Source organism: Hypomesus transpacificus, chromosome 6 (genome assembly GCF_021917145.1).
Source record: "Hypomesus transpacificus isolate Combined female chromosome 6, fHypTra1, whole genome shotgun sequence".
Lineage (NCBI taxonomy): Eukaryota > Metazoa > Chordata > Actinopteri > Osmeriformes > Osmeridae > Hypomesus > Hypomesus transpacificus.
The window spans coordinates 8,777,807-8,796,250 of NC_061065.1; the positions used below are offsets into that span (position 1 = coordinate 8,777,807).

The following is an 18,444-nucleotide window of genomic DNA, read 5'->3' on the forward strand; positions in this document are numbered from 1 at the left end:
GTCATATCAACATAACTAAATGAAGGTGGTTGGGAGGAGTTAAAATAATTATTTCTCTGCCGAAATGATCATGAGGTCATAACACAAAACTACATCAGAAGGTAAAATGAAAGCAAAAGAAGAAAGACGGCCTGTTCAGCAACGAACAAAACTTTTTGGCTCTTAAGTACGTGACATTTCAACTGACGACAAAATACCAAAAGATTAAACACCCTTGTAGTGTCCTCTCCTCTGATACAAAATGTTTGGAATGTGGAACAAAATCATTTCTGTTCTGAAGAATAGAATTGATTCCACAGGATCTAGTCTTCAGACGCTTGGGGTTGCCAGCCCATCTGGGAGTCGTTTCTGTGTCTGAGGCAGACCCTTAGAAAGATCAAACCACACCACCTTCCTTTCATCTCATCCATCCACGGTTGGGCATGGGCATGCCAGGAGGCGGAGGCAGGGCCTGTCCAGGGGGCACAGGGGGAGGTGGGTACCCTGCTGGAGGCATACCCATGCCTGGAGGGGGGACGCCGTGTCCTGGGGGCATGCGTGGAGGAGGGTGAGGGTAGCTGGGGTTGTAGCCTGGAGGTGGGTAGGAGGGGGACGGGTGGGGAGGGAGGGCAGGGGGCATGTAGGATGTAGGTGGGGGAGGACCAGGGGGCGGGGCGTTGGGTGGGGGGTAGGAGTGTGGGTGGTAGGGCATTGGGGGTCCGTAGTTTGGGGGCATGGGGGCATAGGAAGGTCCCTCTGTCTTCATCATGGACTGGAGGCTCTGGTAGCCCTCCCCAGACATGTAGGAGCTGGAGGTAGACATGCCCATGATGTAACTGGAGGGCGGGGGGGGAGGAGGGGGGCGGTGGGGCAGGGGCGGGGGCTGGTGGGGTGGAGGAGCCTGGGGCAGGGGGGGGGCAGATTCACTCACTGCAGGAGGCTCTGCTTCGGTTGGAGGGGCTGGAATGGGGGCCTTGCGGTCTGCAGGGAGAGAAAGACACACAGAGAGAGTGACTGTTACGTCATCTAATCCAACAACTGCCAGATCTTCACAGAGAACCAGAGAAGAAGTCTTGCAAGAGACCAACGATCAAGCGGATTAATTAATCAGATTGGTTAGGAAGGCTGAGAGGGGGAGTATTTTAATTGGTTGGTAAGTTAAGTAACTAGATTCTAAGAAAGTATTTGTGCCTTCTTTAGATGCTAAAGTGGAACTAGGGAGTTCCACGGAGAACAGGCCCACCTGGAGGAGGTTGGGTGGTCGACAGGGGGTCATGCAGAGGAGACTCACCTGGAGGAGGTTGGGTGGTCGACAGGGGGTCATGGAGAGGAGACTCACCTGGAGGAGGTTGGGTGGTCGACAGGGGGTCATGGAGAGGAGACTCACCTGGAGGAGGTTGGGTGGTCGGCAGGGGGGGCATAGGGCTTTCCAGACGAGGGATCTTGGAGCCAACTTGTTCTGAGGGAGAAAAAAAATTGATATTCAGTTCATGTTTAGTGAAAAATACACAACTATTCAGTTAACTCCCTAAGATGTTTCTACAATAGCCTGAAAGTGAGTTTGTCTCTTTACCTGTCACTTTCACTTCCTCTTTAGGAGACGCCTGAGAAGCGAGAAAGGGATTTTGAGCTACATCGTCAAATGCATCCAACTGCTGTTGTGTAGATCCACATAGAGCAGAGCGTTGGCTTCGGTTGTCAGAATAGGGACTCACGTGTGGCCGTTTGAGCTGACGAGGAGGGCTGCCCTGGGGGGAGTTTTTCTTGGGTGGTGGGGGTGGAGGGTTGGAGCTTGGGGGAGGGCCCTGTGGTGTGGGGGGCGCAGGTGGCAAGGGGGGGCCTCTCTCCTTCTCCTGTAACTGTGGAGGGATCGGCTGCTTGCCCTGGGAGTACAAGTCCAGGATCTGATGGCAGATGTCTTGGAGACACAACAGACACACATCATGACCATGTCATGGACCAGTCCAACCATCTCACCCACACAACTGCCAGCCTCAGTCGGTCAGTTTAAGATGTATTTTGGTGGAATTTCCCCTCAGGCTATACCACTGGGAAACAGTAGAGAGGACCAGAACAAAGGGTTCTGATGTACTTGGAAACAAAAACATACCTTCTAGAAGCTCCACAGGAACGTCCTGAACAAACTGCTCCCACCATCGCCGTGACGACTGTTTGGAAGTCCACTCTTGAATGTCAAACTTGCAGAGGCGTCCAGCCAGGTACATGACGGCCACCGCAATGATCTCTGGCTCCCACTGCAGGGACAGCATGGTGCACAGGCTGGGGGGGAGGCAGAAAGATGGCAAAGCCAATAGACAAGTTCAAGTTTACGGTCAAATGCACATAAGGGTTATTTGCAATGAAATGCTTGATTTTCAGGCTTATCCAACAGTGCAGACAAGTAGACTAGAGAATAAAAGAAGAAAAACGATTCTATTAGTATGTAAACGATATTTCAGTATTCCTACACAATAGATAGGCTGGTTATCCTAGAAGGAATGTGACAGTTAAGAGTCGCTCACCTGTCGTTAACAAAGGTCCAGGCCATCTGTACCAGCTTCTGCACCTTGTTTTTGTCACCTTGGTAAAAAATTTAAAGCATTCAAATAAATATCCTTTGATTGGAAAAAAGCTTTTACTTTCCCATAAAGACTAAAGCAGACATCAGTTAGTTACCTTTGAGCTGCTTAGCATAGCGCAGGAGAAACATGTAAGGGTGCTCCACCTGTAGGTCAAACTTAATTGTCTGTAGCAGAATTCTCTCCAACACCATCACCTCCTCCTGTGGATAAGCATCACAAGAACACACAGTATGTGCAAGAGTGAAGTTGACTACATGGAACCCACGAAACTCAGTACTTACATTTCACATTTACATTTAGTAGACGCTCTTATCCAGAGCGACACAGTAAGTACATGGTCATTCCCCCGAGGCAAGTAGGGTGAAGTGCCTTACCCAAGGACACAACGTCATTTGGCACGGCCAGGAATCGAACTGGCAACCTTCAGATTACGAGCCCGATTCCCTAACCGCTCAGCCTCCGGACTCCCTTAACTCCCATACTTAACCAACTGTTGCTGAGATAAAGAAAGAAGTAAAGGTGAGTGGTGGAGGAGGAAAACTCACCTTGGGGTCATCTCCGAACTGGGCAAACTGCACATCGTTCAGGAGGCTGCGGGCTGTCTTGATGATGTCTTTACACTTCTTAGGAGTCTCCTCCACTTTCCCAGCCAGGAAGAGGCAGCAAGCCCCTGTCACCTGAGGAAGACAGGACATGCTGGCTCACACACATCTACACTCAAGTATGATGTCATTGTGCCATTTCTAGACAGCAGTCTAAGTAAGAAATTATATTGCCAGCCTTTCATATACTTACATATCTTGGGAACTGTTTAAAAGAGTGAAACATGTAGAAGCGGTGGAAATATATAATTCCAGTTGCCAAGGTGTCATAGTGTCTGAGGCTAAAGTTAAGGATACGATCCACAAATGCACCACTTGGATTTATACACTTTCGTGTCGTCCAAATTATCTTAAAATCACCGGAGCCTACTTACTAATCAAACGTTAAAAACAAATGGGAGTATATGACTTGATTTAATGTAAGATTTAGTGTAAACGCCAAATATGTCAATGAAGGATACAGTCCTAGTCGCGTTCCCACGTCAAATATGAAGCGGGCTCCCTCTCTCCGGTACCGGGCCTCGGTGGCCGGGTCCAGACCCTCCGACTGAGAGGGCGTGTGAGCCAAGTCCTTTTTATCCCAGTACCAGCATGGCTTGATGTGGTCCAGGAAAGCCTGACCCGACAGAGTCGAGTTCTCCTTGTTTTCCTTCATTTGATGGGGAGAGGCGACGGAGGATGGACCCGCTGAGCTGGGCTGGTGAACACAGAAACTTTAAAAGCGTTGGTATGAAACACGGTGTTACATTTTGGTGTTATCAAACCAAAGTTGACATATTTCCCAAATACATGGTTTAGTAATACTACTAGACACTGATACCTCTGTAAAATTGCTACCTAGTTCCGCGTTCTGTATCTAGCAAGCTAACGTCAGTCTCGGTGGCGTGGGACTCTGTTGGCGTAGTTGGAGCTATTATGCTCACTCACTTAGCAAGCTAGCACTAGCTATAGTTAGGTGTCTGACACGGCGTGGCAGCCAAAAATGTGCATAACAGTTCAGCTAACTGACTTTGGTAACAACACAATCATCAAAACTACAAGTGCTAGTAAGCTACAACTTCAGAATAAAAACAACACCGCTGACCTAAACACTATTTAAAGGTTAGCACTAGACAATGCGCAAGCAAGCCACATCCTAAACGAACGTACACGGGGGCTGATAAACTAGACTTCGTTGCTTGCTAAGCTAGCTAGGTGGGTGGCTGCTAGCTGCAGGGTAGCCGTGGATGACTTTTCAATCAGTTTCTGGAACAGTTTCAAAGTGTATTCGGGCGGCCTGATATAAGTGTTTTGAAGTGGAAACACATACCTTGAACATGAAGACTTCAGAATTAATAGGTACACACGTACTTAATAAACAATAGTATATGTAGATTGATTTAAACAGCTAGTCACTCATCGATAACAGTCCCCATCGTAAGACGGACGCTGCCATTTTTGATTTAGTCATCTTCTTCTTCCATAATGTGATGGGCAGATCGTAGCCAACTTAAACCTACATACAGCGCCACCTACTGCGCAGGAGTGTGTGACCAGTCACGGGCCCGGCCAGTGAAACTTGGGCCTTCTTCACAGCCAACCTTTTCCTGCCACATCAGACAACTTGCAATGCAAATATGTGTTTTTTAGGAAGGTCTGACCTGAAGCCCTTCTAGAAACCAATGAGAAAGAACCGGTTGCTATGCACGATCAGTCCCCACAAGTGACTGTCCCGGCTTCTTTCCAGTTCACTCTCAACACACTGGACTTCGGACATGCAGAAGTTTGCGGCACTAGTAACTCCGCTGTCAATCCAGAGTGGATGCCGAGGTGGTAGAGTCCTGTAAGTATGTGGGACTTTATACGGGCACCATAGAAAACGCTGGAAAAGTAGCCTATTCCAATCATGATACAAATGCAATAAAATCTTATTTTCTTTTTGTTGTTGTTGCAAAATTCACCCATTTCTTCAGACGCAATAAAGATCTCAGTGCCTAAAATGATTGATTTACAGTTTTGTTTACGGAATTGACTGTTGGGCGGTGCAAAACCACTAGATGGAGATAAAAGACAGCGAGTGGAAATGTGTTCATCGTTAACGCTCTCAAATTAGTGGACCGACGGAGGTTTGTTCCTGGTAGCGACCAGTGCAACATTTAACATGCGAAAAATCACATTTGTGGGAATTGTGTTGACTATATCAATCTATATTGATAGGCAAAATATGTGACGTTATTCTCCACCCCTAATTAACGCCGTTTGGTCATTTCTTGCCAGTTTTGCACCGTAAATTAGGTTAGATTAATTATTGCTTTCGTCAAAATAGGCCTATGTCCCCGTTTTCTGTGTGACCATGTAGCAATAGACCTCCAACCCATCTTACCCAACAACTGTCGGAAAAGAGACAGCAGTAAATCATTTAGTTTCCAATTAAAATGTAGAATATGCATGCATTATTAACCCATTCTTGGACAAAGCCTTTTAACTGCACAATGTGCGCAATGGACCTCTTTAGAGTCCTCCCTGCATTGCCAATACAAGGAAGCATCTTAATCTGTCTCTCAGACCTGCTACACGCACACATGCACACACACATACACAGACACACCTACACACAAAGCAAGAGATAAGTATATCATCTCATGAATAATATACCCATACCTACTTTATTAATATTAAACATTGCATAATGAGATGCTATCAGCAAATCCCAAAGCGATATTCACATTAACAATGATGCTGCCAACAATGGACCCTCCATTTTGTTTCTCTTTCTTCCATCATTGTAATGGAAAACACAACTATAACTTTGTTGTGAAGTCTGTTCACTGATGAACCAATGATGTGTGGAACTTACTGTACGCATTGTAGCAGCTGCAATGATTGGTTTCTATATCTTTTCTTTTCAATCAACCATCAACTTTTGTATGCCTTTGTTGTTAGTGACATGGTTGATCAGTTACTTTGGTCTCTGCTGGCCCTGAAACACAAGACTGAGATCTACCACACTGGACCTAAAACCTTTCCTATGTCCATGATACACTGGTGGCTGGGCATATACTGTCCTGCTATTACAGGTATATCCCACAGCCAACTGACACTAGCTATAATGGAAAAAAAGATGTGTTATTGAGGAACAAAGGAAAGGAGATGGGTGCAGAGACCCAGCAGGGTTCCTGATGGTCGTCTTGCTCTTTGATATAATGTCTTCCTTATGCGCAGACTTATCAGCCCACTAATACAGCTGCTGTAAGTCTTCTGGTTATGGGGAGGTGAAAAACTGAATGACAATGTCCCATACTTTGTGTTTATATGTCAGTCTGTGTTCTCGGTTTAGGACGACTATAACCAGGAGTAGGAACACACTTTTTCGATGTAGTCAACTGACAACTAAATCTACTTAAGACAGAACTGTTATGACATTTCATTTGGATAAATAATTACTGACCTGTAAGTCCCCTAGGCCTAGCCTACAGCAATCAAACTCCCAATGCTTTTAAAATTGCCAATCATGCATTATTAATGTCAGCTCAAGAACGGTGGTCTATAGGCCTTTAAGGATTCGGTTGAGTCTACTGGCAATTGTAATTAGATCAACTCACCATTAATGGTCAATTTTATTACACATTCACTTCTGGTCAAATAAGGCCAGTGTTAGACTTTGAATGTGATGGACAGTATCTATCAGGAGAAGCTGTACCTATAGTACTAGTAAAATATTGGGAGAAAATAAAGATCTAACTCAATATTTAAGTAATTTAGAGTTAAGTCTAGCTTAAGACGGCATCTTGAGAGTGCCACTTTATGCTATTTGGTATTGTGTGGAAAGGAGGAGGTTTTGAGCAAGGCCACTCCATTTTTACTTATGAGTAGTCAAAATGGGCTTTGTGGGCCTGGCGTATTAGTGTTTGAATTTGAAAAATAATAATAACGTGGACGTGAAGTACTTTCTAGAATTTCTAGAAACGTTGAACTTTGTTCTCAGCTATCCACTGCTAAATTTAGCCAATTTTGTCAAATGCTTTTTGAATTTGCGCATGTACAAATACGAGCTTGGGCACAGGCTATCACACCACTGAGCCTATCAGAAAAAATCATTAAATGCCAACAGAGGGTAGTGTTGCTTCATTACAGCATAGTTGAGCTAATAGTGTCTTATACATGGACATTGAGGCTTCACCTGTGCTTTGTATTTACTAAATAGCATAGTGACCAAAAGCCTATTTGTCTCTCTTTTAGCTACATATTCCCACATACAATATTTCCATACCAGTGAATTAGGAAAATATGGCCCGCCTGGTGCCAACATGTGTCGACATAAATATTAATAATTCCAAAATGTTGCTTCCATTTTTGTTTAGATTGGCTGCTTGGGGTACGCTGCTTGAGGGTTTTGTGTCAACAAATTTGCAACACACAGTCCTACTTTACCGATGGACACCACAGCATGTTTCAGCAGGTGAACTGCTTCCACCGTTAGGTTCAGTAAAGCCATAACGTAGGAGGAAACAAAACGATTCTCCACCATGAAATGCGAATGTCATTATAAACATTGGGGATTGTTTCGTTACTTAATTTATCTGATGCAATTGGGTTATGCAGTCTTAATTGATATGGTAACGGTAGGTTAAGTTTCTATTTTAGGCTAAAAAAAAATCTAATAAGCTTAGTCAGATGCGGTTTTGGAGCGCGAAGATTTGGTTTGTGATCTGTCCATTCCCGCATTCTCCACGCTGGTTAACGATGTTCAGGTGAACCAATGTCTTCGCAAATCACCGCTAGTCGCCCTCAATGCTCGTGAAGTCCCTCTGATATCTCTAAGCGTGGACGCAACGTCACGTCCGTACTTGAACTTGAATCCTATCCCATTCTACGGAGGCAACCCAAGCCACACACACGCGGGGTCCCTCAAGCACTCCGGAGCCTACCACAGTGAAAGAAGAGGAAGACATTAAGAAACATTGGACCACTGCTGGTTTGAAGTGAAGAAGAAGGATGTGTCTGACTCTTATCTTTTGTCTCCCTCTCAACTAACACAAATAGTTGCCAATGCCGTTTTGTGCGCCGATGCCAATACGCGCAAGAGGACTGTTGGCAGGGGTCATTATCTTCAAGCAGAAAAACCAAGGACTCCACATAGTTAGCGAGGTTCGACCATTATAGTTTCATTAGTATCAAAGATTAATGAAAAGAAGAGGTATATCATTGAATACTCGGTCTCTCACCGGTCGGAGAGTGGTATGCACCGTACCCTATCTGTCAGCGAGTCGCATAGGAAGGCATCAAGCTCGGAATTGTCGATAACGAATTCGCAATTTTTCACAAAAACTTAATCCGCTTGAGAAAACGCAGAGTTCAACGATTGCACAGGCGCACGTGAATAATAAAGGACGATTTGGCTGCATCTCAGGTGTTTCACGGGCTCAAGAGGTGACAGGAGACGGACAACTGACCGATCCGCGTGCTTCTCATCCTGCCTTTCAGCTCACACAAACGCATAGGCGGCACTGTTTGAACTTCAGTTGCATTAACCAGAAGTTACGTTTGGGGGAATTGAGAAAAAGTTAAATTATTGGTTATCAGAGAACAATCACCACGGTGCGAGCCGACTCCAAGTGTTGTTCACCGGGCGATGCCAGAGTAAATGCCGGGGCCATGTCCCGTCGCAAGCAAGGGAACCCGCAGCACTTATCGTTGTCACTGAGAGAAACAATACGGCGTGAGTATTCTCTTGTTTTGAATGGATTTATAATATACACTTAACTTGAAATATAATGGTTTTCATGTTGTTTGTTTTTGTTTTTTGCAGTAGACTAAACTGTAAGATTATTTCTTGTATGCACGAAAACGCAAAGCAGAAGGATAGTTTTTTTTGTGGATATGTGGGATAATTGATAAGTCTATATCGATAACGATGCTTTGGAAACTTTCACTGAAAAATCTATCTTATTGTATGTTTGTTTGATATATTATTTAAGGATTTTAATAGACCAAAGGTGGCCCATTTCTCCCTAACTTTTCATATTATGAAAATAGTACAGATGTTGTCCATATCCCAATGTAGGTTGTTGTTTAATCTTATGCATTAAGTAAGCTATCTGACCACCCTTTAACCGGATTGTAAAATCCATTATTGATGTATGCTTACCTGTCCAAATTATAAGGTGTGTGTGCGTGTGTGTCTGTGAGACTGTGTGTGTGTGTGTGTGTGTGTGCTTGGAAAGAAGACGTACAATTTAGGAATTGAATACTGGGTTTGCATGAAAGACTATATAAAAACACCCAAGAAATGTACACAACTGTTATAATTCTTACACACACATATACACACGAGCCCGCACAACAAATTCCACCACATCTTTGTAGAGCTATCTAAGTTGTATCATCAGTTGTTTACATTGTAGGTTACGCGTAGTAAGCTAAAGACTATCAACATTATCTTCCAAATCTCTTTCGTTTTCGGAGCCATATTTAGATACATCTTTTTTCAAGTGTCTATGTAGAATGGGAACACAGTGATATTATCCTACAGAAAACGTTGATCAAATCTCTGGAAAAAGTACCATTTAGTGCTATTATTTATTCAGTAAACGTTGATTTAGCTGGTGAAAGGTTAATAATAGATTTCATAACCATATTCCTATTTGTATTCATTCGTCATGTCATGAAATTTACTGTTAGCACAACCATCGTTAACATTAAGGTTCGTCAAAATGCTGTGATTTGGGAGTTGGGAGTACATTCCAGTGCCAAAAGTCACGACTTCTTTAATTCTTGTAAATTTCACAGGCCAAGAACAGAATATGGGTCAAATTATAGATTACATCTCAGACAAGACTATGTGGGCATATGATTAAAAAGTCGCATAATCTAATTTTAAATCAATTAAATCAACCAAGGATTTCCCGCGCGCTCTACCCGTGCTTAAATCCAATTTCATAGCGGCCTAATCTGGCTAATTCATAGCAGAAGTCCATGATGTAATCTTTTGCCAATCTGTTTTGTGTTGAACAGGGACAGGCACATTCTGCCCTACACATCAAAGTTTTAATATCTATAACTATCACTTACCATTTGCCTATGTTATCGTTTTATCAGGCAATTAATTATTTCTTCATTGCTCAGATGTGTAGCCTACAGATCTACCACACAACTGACAATTGTACACTCAAATGGCTCAGAGGTTGTCACATTTGGAATAGATAAGTCTATAGTTTTATATTGGTACACCTTAAAGGTAGATGTGTGAAACATTATGCTGCAGTCATTCGACAGGTAATGGTCACCTGGCTACAAACAATGGTAGACATCCTGTACATAGTGGAAGTCTAATTATTTGGGAATTTCTTTATATATTTTTTCATTATTAGTTAGTGTACTGTTTCGAAGTTTGAGTTCACAAAGCTGAATTATTTAATGGTTTTATATCCGTGTCTACTAGTTCACACCACTGAGAGAAACAGTAAATGATCATAGGAGTGTGATTGACTTGCCAATTTGAACGCTATTTGAGTCTAATAACAGTTCTGGGATCCATTCTGGAGTCATTTAGGAGTTAGTTCACCTGTTCCATCATTCTACCTGACTTGCTCATGCAACATGTCAGATGAGACAATCCAGAGCATAGGGTTAGTATTTTGAATGTTAGAGACAATTAAGTGAGTGATCTTCAGAGAATGAGCGGGTACCAGAATATGTTTACATTGAGACATTTAGCATTTATGTCCAGGGGTTTGTGGAGAAGGTTAGTCTGCAGGTAGGTAAGAATCTTCCTGTTCTCTCACAACAGTGTTCTCACGTACCACACAAAGCAGCCAGATGGACATTTGCACATTGTGTTAATGTACATTATACAAATTGTATTTGCTGTGTTTACATGTCCAGCCTAATACGGTCGTAAACACATCATAGGTAAATCCTGGCCCAGGCTTTAGGCCCCTGGTCTCAGACCACAGGCCTCAGGTCTCAGACCACAGGCCCCAGGCTCAGGGCCCGGCAATACTTGTTGACCTATAGTACAGTAAGGGCGTGGTCGGAGCCATCAGTTGACTGAGTCAACAGAATAATTGGACTGCTCATTCAGTGTGTCTTCTCAAGGGTTGCTCAAGCAGCCGTTGTGCCCTGAGGCGAGAGCCCTGTGGGTCACGGTGTGCTGGGAAGAGCAGAGAACCTGAAAATCCACATTTTTCTGGACAGGCTCTCGATGTACTTTACATGTACTGGAAGCCTCTTCACCACCTTCTCATGCACACTGACAACGTGTCCAGACACTGCACACACTCACTCACACACACACACACACACACACACACACAGGATCCACAATTACACACGTACAAACAAATTATCTGAAAAGACAAACATGTTCAGTTTGACCTCCCCAGAAATTGTGTGTGTGTGTTTCACATTGTGGATTCAAATGACATGTCACAAAACTGATCTCTTATGGGTGGAGAAAGTGTATTAGCTTTTGTGCTCTTAAAGTTATTGATATTTGACACTATTTGTAATTCGAAGAATCGTCTTTCTCCTTGTGATTGTTTAAGAACACCCAATGATAGCCAGTCTCTGTGATAGAAACTGGATATACAGTAAATACATTGTGCAAACTTTGATTGTATAGTTTCGCCTAAATACTTCTACAGCAGATTGTCTTTATGCATCTTGGTCTTGTATGGCTTTTGAGAGATGGGGCGATACACATTACTCAATTTATAATGCTACCACCTACCATCACATATACTTGAATTCCTGTCTAATAATACCTTACAGTGAGTAAATTACATAGAGAACATAAATGATTTTATCATTTATAAAATGTAAAATTGGAAATATAATGTGCATTTTCATGCATGTCATATTTGTGTTCATAGAATCTTGCAATTTTTTCGAGTTCTTTTTTTTTCATAGATAATTGTCTATTTAAAATCTTTCGCATCTTCTCTCACAACATTATTGGGAAATAATCTACGATGAATGTTTTGCAAAGAAATTTGTTTCGATTTATGATTTGAGAAGAGACTGTTCTGTATTAGATGGAGATAAGATAATGAAACACACAGCGAACACACCCTTGCACAACACACACTGTTGCAGCTTTCCTTGGCAAACGCAGTCATGAAAATGCATAAGTGGAGCCACTTGTCATTTTAATTTTTGATCACAACCATCTGTATCATTGGTGGTATTCAATATGATGACAGCAGCGAATCTCATCCCATTCTCCCCATGGACTCAGCAAAAATGTTTGCGTGTATGCGTGTGTGTGCCTGAATATGCATATGCTTGTGTATGTGCGTGCGTATTCAGGTGTGTGTTACATGCCAATGGTTACAAGGAAAACAAAAGAAAATAGAGAACATAATGGCTCGAAACCAATTATTCTCACAATCAAAGTAAAATATCTGGCCTTTCTCTACTGCTGGTGCCAATATGCAGTTTGATAAAGTGGAGATATGGCAATGAAATATATCTCTGTCTGCAATATTCAGGGTTAATGTTTCAGATTTTTTTATTCTTCTAAATTGTAGTATCACCTGACCTGTAATGAGTGGAGCACATTGTGTGTGCATTTATCTTGTCTGTAGCTGCAGTAGCAGGCATAGAGTCTCCAACCCAGTCAAACTGATAGGGGGTGCTCTAAGTCTGTCTGACTAACTCCAACTTGATAAGACCGAGAATCTTGTTCAGTATCTGTGTGTGCGTGTGTGTGTTTGTGACACAACTAACGTATGTTACCATTTAAAATTATTACCTCTTTTATAAATACCCCCCCAATCTTTACTTGACTTTGTGATTGCGCACATGTTCAAGTTAGGTGTGGTGGTGGAGATGCACCGTGAGATAAAGGCATTATTAGTGTTGATTCTGTGTTAAACCATACTGGTTCTGCTCCTGTCAGCAGTCTCTCTGCTATGTGACATGTTCTACTCATGCCCTTCCTCACCTAAGAAGCATCTGGTATCTCATCTGGTGGAATTATAACTTGTCTGTCATGAGAGAGTGTTGATTTAAGAGGTGTGTGTGTGTGTGTTCACACAACCATCCTGGAGGGTGAGTGAGTTAGTGCGGGTGTGGTTTGAAGGTGTCCTACCGGGCAAGTGATGTTCCAGTGGCATTGTGACGGTGCCAACACCTGCTAATTTACCTCCTTCACCCCCAGGTCATGTTACTCAACCCTGGGTTAATAAACAGCCCTGTTCCTCGTTCCCAGGCTCACACTCTCTGTCCCTCTCTTTCTCTGTCCCTCTCTCTTTCCTTCTGTTCATCTCTCTTTATCACTCTCTCGCTCGCTCCTTCTCTTACTCTCTCTCTTACTCTTACTCTCTTTCTATCTCTGTCCCTCTCTCTCTCCCTCTGTTCATCTCTCTTTATCACTCTCTCGCTCGCTCTTTCTCTTACTCTTACTCTCTTTCTATCTCTGTCGCTCTCTGTCTTTCTTTTTTCTCTCCCTCTCCTCTCCTCCCCCCCTCTCTCGCCCTTTCTCTCTGTTTCTCGCTCTCTCTCCCTCTCTTTCTCTCTCTCTCTCCCTCTCTTTCTCTCTCTCTCTTCTCAGCTGGGAGAGTGCCATGGCCAGGTGCTTGTCAGCCACCATACTCGATGCTCTCCTCAGAGATAAAGACACGTCAGGAATCTAGACCACTTTAAATCATGCCACCCCTGTTGTCAAAGTTCTCAGGAACTGAGAACATTGTGTGTTCTCAGTTCACATAGTGCACATAGTTCACATAGTGCACATAGTGTGGCGTGTACTTTACATGCACACATGTGAACACACACACACACATTCATACACGCACACACACATGGCCTTTACTGGAACCCAGAGGAACAAGTCACATGATTTTCTGTCACAGGCTATGATCTCTGGGTAAACATATGTGTTCCTCCTCTGATTATGAGATGGAAATGACCTGGAAAGGCTCCAGGAATACTTCTCAGACAGGGAAAAAAGATGTATCGACGCTCAAGGGGGACTCAGGTGAGGAAGTGGACATGGGAGACAGACACAGATAGAGGGTTGGGAAGATATCCATGAAAACCAAACATTTACATTTCAGTTATGACCGGAGGTTGGGACAAGGGCACTGTGGGAGACTCAAATTTAGCATCTCTCTCCCCTATGTGAAGAATCAAGCCTGAGGAGAGCACACACGTGCACACACACACACACACACACACACATGTAAAACACACATACACACACACTGATCCTTTAGAGAATCTGCACCGAAATACACTGAAGGGAAAACTGGGCTGAGGTCCTCTCCCAGGTATCACCACTTCTCCCTGGGCACGCTCTCAGACGAGGGTCCTGAGAGTCCCTGGAGCTTCAGTCTTCCTCCAGGCTCTCTGGTGAAGACACAGCTGCACAGGATCACCAGCATAGCGTTGAGAGTCATCCATAAGGGACTGACAGTAAAAACAAGGGACTTTGCCTACACCAGAGGGTTAACAGGGTAATATTAATGATGATGTCAAAAAGACCAAAAGGGAGGTTTGTTCTGTTAAACAGGACACTGAGAATACACCCGTGTTTTAGATGTGCTGCGTGCACACACACACGATGCTAGTGGATGTGGCATGGTACGTGAAGCGCATCGTGGAGCGTAAGTCTTTGCGGTACTGCAAGCTAGAGGTGCTAGAACAGAAAGCTGAACAGGAAGCTGATCTAGCACAGTGGAACACCTCCAACCCTACACACATGCACTCCAGAGGCAGCTGTACTCTGATAGATGTCACACACTGATAACACAGCACTCGTGTGTCTGCGCTTAAGGACTGTGTAAAATAAAAACTAGGACTTTCCCGGTTTGAAAACGTATTGGGGGATGGAGAGATGGCTTCAGTTAGGTAATAACCAGCAAACTCTAACATGTTTTCGAAAGATGTTATTTAAAGAATGTCTCTATCTGAGACTGCAAACAATTGTGTGTAGGCTGCAGCTGAACGAGACACTGAGCAGCGAGAGATGACCCTTAACTAACGGTTCCCTCTCTGCCTCCTTCCCCTATCCCAGCCGAGGCCAACCATGAGTCAGCGGCAGGATCCGTGTCTCCGGCACCGTCCAATCCCAGCCCTAGGTGGGTGGGGCCTGGCGAGCATGACCTGCTGACCTGCGGCCAGTGCCAGACCAACTTCCCCCTGGGAGACATCCTGGTCTTCATCGAGCACAAGAGGAGGCTGTGCCGCGGAGCTGCGGGCCCTCCAGGGTGCTTCACCAAGCCGGGGGAGAACGGCAGCTCCGTCTCCCCCAGGGGGAGGCTGGTGCTGGGCAGGGGGGCCGTGCCTGTGGAGGTGGGTATCCAGGTGACGCCCGGCGGAGAGGAGGAGGAGAGGAGGATGACCCCCGCCAAAGGAATCTGCCCCAAGCAGGAGAGGGGGAACGCAGGTAGGGGCACCGCCTTTTACTAGGGGGAGGAGGGGAGAGGAATGAGGCGTTGCTGAAAGCTCAGAGGTGAACAGTTACACGTGGATTGTACAGTCAACGGCAGTGTGATTTTCGTCGCTCAAATTCCTACAGCACACACACATGGACACACACAGTTGTCATATATCCACACATAGAGACGCACGTCTCACCTGTAGAAGACAGATAGCTTCCTCTAAGGAACAGCTGCTGCTTCCAGTCCGGCCTTCAGGGTGGAGGAACGCAGCCTGGGAGGAAAGCAGCCTTTTCTTTAGCGAGACAGAGAGCAGCACGGATGGTGTTGAAACTGAAGGGAAACATCACACAGCATCGTGCACACACACACGGATACAGACATGCGCATGCAGTCAATCACACACACACATTCTTACACTGGGACATACACACACGCATTTATACACGCACAGACTTACACAAGCCAGCTAGCAGGGCCTTGTATGAAAACCCCCTGCTGCTGAAACCAATTGTGAGAAGGACATGCAAGGGACCAAAGTGTGTGTGTCTCCGAGAGTGTTTGTGTGCATGTGGGTGCGTGCGTGTGTGTTGCATGCATGTGTTTTTAATGAAAAAGCAGAAGACTAAGGTGAAGGGGTCTGATTAGGATGCACAGTCTGGAGGTGAGGAGAAGAGGATTAATAACACGACGGGACGTTTCATGGGGGTTAAAGAGGTGCTTTGTTCTGGCACAGCTGCAGGGGAGCTCCCAGTTATCAGACCAGACACCCTCACTCACACACGCACACACACACACACTCTCACACTGCTATGCACCGTCACACAAGCTCTCACACACACACGCAGCAGAAAACAACAAAACCCTATGAGAATTTAAAACAAGAATTGAAGAGTAAAACACAGAGACAAACACACAGCGAGGGAGAGGGAGGGAGAGAGAGAAAGAGAGAGAGAGAAGAACCAGTCCTTTACCGTCAGTCCTCTGCCACATCCTCTGTCACCTTCGCTCGTTCACAGAACAGGAGGAAGAGCATGCCTTATCTCTGGGAATGCAGGACGAAGAAGCACTCCAGGGCTGAATTAAACAGTTCAAGAGCATGCAAGCTTTGCTCAACACATTAGATTGCCACTTAGAGCCGTCTTAAGTTTCAGCCAAATTAGATTATATTTAATAGGTCTAATTAGGTCCTATGTGGCACACAGTGCTGCCTGAGGGAACAGGAACACATGCCACGCACAGCTCAGCGGTTAGACTGGGGAGAAGCACCTACGACCATCTCACACACACACACACACATGCTCTCTCTCTCTCTCTCTCTCTCCTCTCTCTCTCTCTCTCCTCTCTCTCTCTCTCTCTCTCACACACACAATCTCTTTCTTTCTCTTACACACACACACCTAATCTTTTTCTTTCTCTTACACATACACTTGATCTCTCTTTCTCTCTCACACACACAGGCTTTCTCTCGTTTTCTCTCCTACACACACATACTCTCTGTCAGTCACACGCTGTTACGACCCTTTAACTCTATGGACAAGAGAGAGACCTAGCAAGGACTGTTTGGCAGTATGCAAACTGGAAAAAAAAGAAACACTATGGTTATGTAAAAAGCGATACAAAAATCACTTACACTTCAACCACGATCTCAAAACACAACTCATGCTGAATAATCGACAGAAATAAATTTTGACTAACAAACACATAATGACTCAAGAAGAGTGGACAGGGGAGGTTTAAATGGAGACAGAGGAATATCTGATTGGATGAGGACAGTTGCGCTGATCCTCCAATCACAGAAGGACACCTGAAGTGTGAATGAGAGGGAGGGAGAAACAAGAGAGATGCTAAACTACAACACATGCAACAATAGGGACACAGACAGAAACTTAAATATATGAACAAGTAGCCGTAACACAAACACACACTCAATTTCTCAATTTCTCTCTCGCACACACACATTTGATCTTTCTCTGTCACACACACACACACACTCTCTCTCTCTCTCTCTCTCTCTCTCTCTCTCTCTCACACACACACACACACTCTTCAGCTCACACACACTTTATTTCCCTTTATCTCCGTTTCCCTCTTTCTTTATCTCCCTCCTTCCATACGCACACACACATAAACACTTCCATACTCGACACCACTCAAGCAAGTTTGCAAAAGCAGACACACGCAGCCACACAGGCATGTGCTATCCCACATGGGCAAGCCCACAAACTAATGCAGGCCTGCAGACCGTGTTCAAAGCTGCCCTCCCCAAAGTGGGGGAACGTGCTGGATGTTTTTGAGTTTTCGGTGTCTACATCATATCCTGTATGGCCTCGTTTGGTGTAAGATACTGCTTAGACTGCAAACATGCTGCAAGGTTAGCAAAACGGACGAGGTAGACACACAAAAACACACGCACACACACAGGCTCCCTACACACACACACACACACACACACACCAAGCATAGAGGATAGGAGATGACAAATTGTCCCTAAGTGTCCTCTTCTTCTCCAGCTTTTCTCTTCCTGATGTGTGTGTGTGTGTCTACTTGAAGAATGATGCATGTCATCAGACAGCGAGTGGTTGTCACCAGGGGAACACAGCCATCACTACGGCGACCCTGGCCTGGCTTTGAACCCACCTCTTGGTGGCATCACAGCCCCTTTGGAGCACTTTAAGACACAAACAGACCTCTGACTCACACACACACACACACACTGGGGTCACCTGTAGAGCGCTGGCCTGGAGCAGGAGCCCAGGTGTTGCACCAGCTCAGAGAAGGTGGGTCTGTCAGAGGGACGGTCCAGCCAGCAGCTCAGCATGGTCTGGTATCTGACACAACAACACAGGGGTCAGGGGTCACCTGTAGTTCATGCCCAGCCCATTACAACAGTAGTGGACTAGCTAGAGTAGTACACAC

General features: G+C 44.7%; 2 protein-coding genes across 5 annotated transcripts; one reads left to right on the top strand and one right to left on the bottom strand.

The window, feature by feature from the left end:
- Positions 1–308: 308 nt before the first annotated feature.
- ccnk (cyclin K) lies at positions 309–4,618 on the bottom strand. 4 transcript variants are annotated; one of them, XM_047021404.1, is made up of 11 exons: positions 4,473–4,618; positions 3,625–3,860; positions 3,357–3,438; positions 3,107–3,238; positions 2,656–2,761; positions 2,502–2,559; positions 2,090–2,259; positions 1,695–1,897; positions 1,553–1,583; positions 1,367–1,438; positions 309–960 (listed from the first exon to the last, which is right to left on the bottom strand). In XM_047021404.1, the coding sequence occupies exons 1-11, from the start codon at positions 4,479–4,481 to the stop codon at positions 398–400; spliced, it is 1,662 nt and encodes a 553-aa protein (XP_046877360.1). In that variant the 5' UTR covers positions 4,482–4,618; the 3' UTR covers positions 309–397. The 4 variants fall into 4 exon arrangements, with proteins under 4 accessions (XP_046877360.1, XP_046877359.1, XP_046877357.1 ...); XM_047021403.1 differs by having other exon boundaries at positions 1,319–1,438; XM_047021401.1 differs by having other exon boundaries at positions 1,223–1,438.
- A 3,217-nt stretch (positions 4,619–7,835) lies between these two features.
- LOC124469110 (B-cell lymphoma/leukemia 11B-like) lies at positions 7,836–15,687 on the top strand. Its single transcript, XM_047022200.1, has 2 exons — positions 7,836–8,861; positions 15,162–15,687. Exons 1-2 carry the CDS (start codon positions 8,798–8,800, stop codon positions 15,554–15,556), a joined length of 459 nt encoding a protein of 152 aa, XP_046878156.1. The 5' UTR covers positions 7,836–8,797; the 3' UTR covers positions 15,557–15,687.
- Positions 15,688–18,444: the final 2,757 nt, after the last annotated feature.

Coding starts and splice junctions, on each gene's coding strand:
- ccnk (XM_047021401.1), bottom strand. Junction 2,260..2,501: donor TGGACCTTTGTTAACGACAG/GTGAGCGACTCT, acceptor CCTCCCCCCCAG/CCTGTGCACCATGCTGTCCC. Junction 961..1,222: donor GACCACCCAACCTCCTCCAG/GTGGGCCTGTTC, acceptor CTCTCCCTGCAG/ACCGCAAGGCCCCCATTCCA.
- LOC124469110 (XM_047022200.1), top strand. CDS start 8,798: ATGTCCCGTCGCAAGCAAGGGAACCCGCAGCACTTATCGTTGTCACTG. Junction 8,862..15,161: donor ACTGAGAGAAACAATACGGC/GTGAGTATTCTC, acceptor CCCCTATCCCAG/CCGAGGCCAACCATGAGTCA.